Source organism: Convolutriloba macropyga, unplaced genomic scaffold (assembly GCF_964194025.1).
Source record: "Convolutriloba macropyga unplaced genomic scaffold, txConMacr16.3 SCAFFOLD_999, whole genome shotgun sequence".
NCBI lineage: Eukaryota > Metazoa > Xenacoelomorpha > Acoela > Convolutidae > Convolutriloba > Convolutriloba macropyga.
The window spans coordinates 53,460-59,275 of NW_027451342.1; the positions used below are offsets into that span (position 1 = coordinate 53,460).

Consider the following 5,816-nt stretch of genomic DNA (forward strand, 5'->3'; position numbering starts at 1 on the left):
ACCAAGCTGCTCCGACAATAAGCCATAGGTACACACCGCAAATTATTCAACTTCCACTGAACAATTTCAGCGGGCCTGATGGACCAAATAACAACGGCTATAACAACAATCTATATAATGGCTTTCCGAGTTTCACACCAGACTGGATGCAGCACCAAGCACTGATGATACAGAACACATTGAGTTTGCCCAAGATTTCAATTGACAATTTCACAGGTGATCCTCTGAAATGGCATCAGTGGTTCAATTTCTTCAAAGCAACCATTCACAACAACAGTGGCCTCTCAGACGCCCAAAAAATGACATACCTCTAAAACTCTGTAACACATAAAGCAAGGGATTCCATAAGTGGATACTCCTACAATGGGGACTACTACCATGAAGCCATCGCTGAACTGACCAGAAAGTTTGGCAAACCACAGCACATTGTCGCTGCATACCTGGATCAATTGGAGAAGTGGGCGAAACCCAGACTGGACGAACCAAACACTTTCGTGAGCTTTTCATCTTTCTTGAGGAGACTGGTACAAACATTCAGGCTTCACAACTTTGGAGCTGATTTGAAGTCGTCAGCTGTCTTGAGAATGGCCAGAGACAAACTGAACCCTAACATGATAATCAGATGGAATCAACACACAAGAAGCCAAGGCTTGCTGCAACCTAACCTTACCCACTTTGTTGATTGGAATGACTCCTACGCTGAGGCGTGCGAGGACATCTCCCCACAACTGAACCAGAGTGAACAGTTTTTCTAGAAGGGGGCCACCAGATGTGTCATGTCAACTCTGCTCACAAAACCACAACCTTGGTCGTTGTCCCGAATACTTGGAAAAGTCAGTATATGACCGACAGGGTTGTGTGAGGAGGTTCAATCTCTGCCCTAACTGTCTAAGAGCTCAAGAAAAGGTTCTCTGCCAATCGAAAACAAGGTGCCTTGTGGACAGATGCAATGGCTTCCATCACTCAACACTCCATAGGACTGATGCAAGGCATCAACAACAAAAAGCACAACCATGTGGGAACTGGAATCAAAGCTCACAACATAATACCTTCAGAAACCAAACAAACCAAAACCAGTCAAACTATGGACGTAACTTTAATAATGAAAACCCAAGGCAGCAAACGAGTACAAACTACAACCAACAGAATGGAAACATGAACAGACAATGTGGATCTGATAGCAGCACTTCTCACAGGGGCATCTGGAACAAAAATGGTTTTCACCCTCAGCCGATTAACGCGCAGAACAACAACGACAGACAGCAGAGTTGCAATCAACGCACTGTAGCCCAACAGCAGGCAACTACTCAGCAACAAAACTACACTTGCAGCAACCAACAGGAAACTTCATGGATCAGACCGCAGATACAATTGCAAGCGATACCAGTAACACTTTTCAACAGAGATCTTTGCATTGAAACCTACGCTTTGTTGGACAGTGGCAGTGACAACACTCAAATAACAAAGAAGGTTGCTGATGCACTTCAAGTTCAACAACCGAAAGACATAACCCTACCACTAGCTTCACTTCACGGTGAACACTCAATTAAAACAGCAGATGTCATGATCGGCATAGGAGTTTTGTGCAGCAGTTGTCCTGTGATCAGAATCCCTGTGTACGCAACAGCAATGGAGGAGTTTCGAATGCCCAGAGTTCAAATTGAAAAGTTGAATGAGATCTGCAGAGACCACTCTCACCTCCAGAACATAAGATTTCCAACAATCAGAGACAACCGGATCGGAATTCTGATTGGAGCAGATGCATTCACAGCAACGGTTCCCAGACAGTTCACAACAGGACCCACTGGCACCCCATACGGAGTCAACACTCTGCTTGGCTGGACACTGACAGGGCCCATTCCTCAGAGGTACACGCAGAAGAGGGTCGGACAGTCAAACAGCACAAGCATAACACTTTTCAATCATATCAGGAGACGACAAGACGATCCAGATGAAGATCTTCTCCAACTTTTCTGGACAATTGAAGGAGTGAACTTCAATCAGTGTTCTTCTGAAGGGACAGTCTGCAGATGACACAGAAGCTCTGTCCATCCTCAATGATACCATAAAACACATTGGTGACAGATACCAGATTGAACTTTCATGGAAGAAAGACATCATACTGCCTAACAACTACTTCATGGCCAAAGTTCAGTGGCACGCTCTGCAGCAGAGACTGGAGAGGGACACAAACTTGAGAGACCGATACGAGGAAACAATCAAAAAAGATTTGGATAAAAACTACATCACAACTGCTGACTCCAGTTCCAGACACTCTGTCTGGTACCTTCCCCATCACCCAGTGATCAACAAACAAAAACCAGACAAAATCCGCAGAGTCACAAACGCTGCTTCCAAATATAAGGGAATCTCACTCAATGATGCATTGCTGACAGGGCCGGATCTACTCTGCAACCTGCATGGCCTTCTTCTCCGCTTCAGGCAGTACTCAGTGGCAATCACAGCTGACATCGAGGCAATGTTCATGCAAATTGGCATCCAACCACAAGACCAGGACTATCTCCGTTTTTTTGTGGACATAGGGTGGCAGTGAAAAGATCTTCAAATACAATCGACTCATTTTTGGAGCCACATGCTCACCTTCTTGTGCGATCTGTGTTCTGCAGAAGTGTGCAAATGACCACAAACAAGAACACCCAGAGGCCTACACATCAATCATGCAGCAGTTCTACATTGATGATTTCATGCAGACCTACCCTAGTGAAGAGGAGGCCCGCAGAAGTGCAGATAAGATCAAAACTGTTTTGCATACAGGAGGGTTTAATCTGACAAAGTTCCTGAGCAACAGACCAGCCGCATTAGAAAACCTACTGGAAGAAGACAAGGCTGAAATGAAAGCCCAAAGAATCCTTGGTCAGACGTGGGACCCCAAAACTGACAAGTTGATGTTTGCAAAACCGAAGCTTCTCTACACAGGACAACATATGACTCAAAGAAAGGTGCTTTCAATGGCAGCTTCTCTGTTCGACCCAGTCGGACTGATTTCACCCTTTGCCATCAGAATTAGATGCATTCTCCAAAGAATCATTAAAGAGGGAAGAAACTGGGATCAACCTGTGTCAGACTGCTACCAGCAAGAACTACAGGAGTGGATGGATAAGCTCGACAGCATGACTTCAATCCAAATTCCTAGATGCTTGATTCCCAACACCAATGGGACCCATCAACTTCACACATTCACTGATGCCTCAATGAGTGCAATTGCTGCCATAGTTTATGTGAGGACAACCAACGCCGATGGATCTTGCACATCACAATATGTGATCAGCAAAACAAAGGTGGCACCAATCAAGCAGTTGAGCATTCCAAAACTGGAATTGGAAGCAGCAACACTTGGAGCAGAGCTGGCTGGGTTCTGTGAGAGCGAGATGACAACAACCATAACTTCAAAACATTTTTGGACAGATAGCACTGCTATAATTGGATGGATACAATCCAAGCAAAGACAGAAGATGTACATTGCCAAAAGATTGACCAAAATTCACGAGAATTCCAACCCGGACAATTGGAGACACATCCCTGGAAAGATGAATCCTGCTGACCACGGCACACGAGGCCTCACCCCATCAGACATACCAAATCTGTGGCTTCAACCACCAGACTTTCTAAACACACCTCAAGACTCCTGGAATTTTGCAGAGGACAGTGATCCCCACATATGCGCTACACAAGCGACACATCTTCAGACGCCAGTCAATGAGGTTGAAAATTTTTCAACATGGAGTCGACTACTCAACTCTACTAGAATGCTATTCCAGGCAAGAAGACGCTTCAAGGCAAAACTCCGAACAAGAAGACAAAACGAATCACTTGGGACCTCCAACACTGACAATTTTGCCTCAGATGAGAACGGGGCACGGAACTACCTCATCAAAATTTCCCAAAACGAGTTGTTCTCAGGAACAATTTCTGCACTGTTGAAGGGAGACAATCTTGAGAAAGGAGACAAGCTGATGCCCTTCACTCCCTTTCTAGATGACGACGGACTCTTGAGGGTAGGAGGAAGACTCAACAAGGCACCTTTAACCTACAGTGCGAAACATCCCCTCGTTCTCCATAGCAGGAGCAGAATTGCAAGGTTGTTGATTGAAAAGGCGCACCATCACTGTGGACATCAGGGCGTGGAACATGTGAAGGCTCACCTGCAACAGACCTTCCTGATGATTGGATTGAGAAAAGTGCTGCCAAGTCTGGGGAAATACTGTTTCATTTGCAGACGATGGAGGGCAGACAATGTGAGACCGAAGATGGCCGATCTTCCTGAATTCAGATTTCCAGATGTAAACAAACAGTACCCCTTCGTCAACACAGGAATGGACATGTTTGGACCTTTCTACATTGAGGACAAGAGAGAGGGCACCCAAATGCACTACGTCTGCTTGTTCACATGCCTGGTCACCAGAGCTGTTCACCTAGAGGTGTGCCATGACCTCTCAACCGATTGTCTTCTCATGACCATTCGCAGATTTGTCTCACGACGTGGATATCCTGACCTCATTGTGAGTGACAATGGCAAAAACTTCATTGGAGCCAACCAAGCAATGAAGTTGAAGTTCCAGAGAACCTACAAGCCAGACAACGAGTACATCAGACTGCAATTGGCTCAACAGAACATTCAGTGGACTTTAAATCCTCCATTGGCACCACACTTCGGAGGAGTCTGGGAGAGGCTGATACAGACCGCGAAGAGGAGTCTACTAATAGTGCTGGGCAGTCGGAAACTAACACTCTCTGTTTTCCAGACAGTTGTGGCAGAGGTCGAGGCAATTTTGAACTCCAGGCCATTAACTCATGTGGGCTGCAGCATCTCAGATGAGGGACCACTTATTCCCAATCACTTCCTCTTTCGCAGACCTCACATGTGTTTGAAACCTCTTGTGAACAGCAACCAGCGGTTCTCCACTAAGGACTTCAAGTTGACGCAGACACTACCTGATCACTACTGGAATAGGTTGCTGAAAGAATATGTTCCTGAGCTCAACAAAAGAGTGAAGTGGCAAAAATCAAATGAGGAGCTGGATGAAGGTGACGTTGTGTGGGTGCTCAAGAACTTTACACCCAGAGGCATCTGGCCTCTCGGGAGGATTGTGAAAGCACACAGAGGTTCAGACGGAATAGCCAGGAGCTTCGACATCCAGACGTCTACAGGAATGGTACAGAGACCAGCAGTAACCCTAAGCCGTGTATTCCCGCAATTGTCAAGTGCGCCGGAGGGTCAATGAAACAAGTTCATTGAAACAGACACGCACACACACACACACGCGCACAAAAAAAACTCAATTTCAGAAAGAAAACTTTTGTGCTTTATTTTATTGTTTACATTTTCATTTTAAATGTTGCCTTTTGTTACCGGGAGTGTAAAGGAACCAAGTTCCTTTATATTTTATCCCCCCACACCCTCATTTTCCTCCCCCCACCTACACTTTCGTCCTCCAAAACCCATTCATTTCCTGATTTCCATTCCCCCAACCTATTTCCATTGAAGCTATTTATTTAAGTTGATTTTATTATAGAAGTCAGAAATGTTTGACATTCATTTTCAATATTATTTGTAGTAAGGGAATTCCCGTTTTTAACCACAACTTGTGTGCCAATGGCGCGAATTATGATGTATTTATAGAGGTTGATTTGCTACCATGGTTGCGACTTTCAGAAATACAAATATTAATGAAAAGTTGTCTTGGTATGCAAGACTTAGGCCGAAGAGCATAAACAGTACTGTACAAAATTCTGAGTAAAAAAAGTTAATTTCGTTTCTTTTTAAATTTTTCTCAGTTTTTTTTAGTTATGAATCA

The 5,816-nt window shown here is 44.8% G+C and overlaps 1 protein-coding gene across 1 annotated transcript; it reads left to right on the forward strand.

Moving 5' to 3' along the window:
* Positions 1 to 1,155: 1,155 nt before the first annotated feature.
* LOC142356589 (uncharacterized) lies at positions 1,156 to 5,243 on the forward strand. Its single transcript, XM_075408452.1, has 3 exons — positions 1,156 to 1,884; positions 2,018 to 2,476; positions 2,544 to 5,243. Exons 1-3 carry the CDS (start codon positions 1,156 to 1,158, stop codon positions 5,241 to 5,243), a joined length of 3,888 nt encoding a protein of 1,295 aa, XP_075264567.1.
* The last annotated feature ends 573 nt before the right edge of the window (positions 5,244 to 5,816 follow it).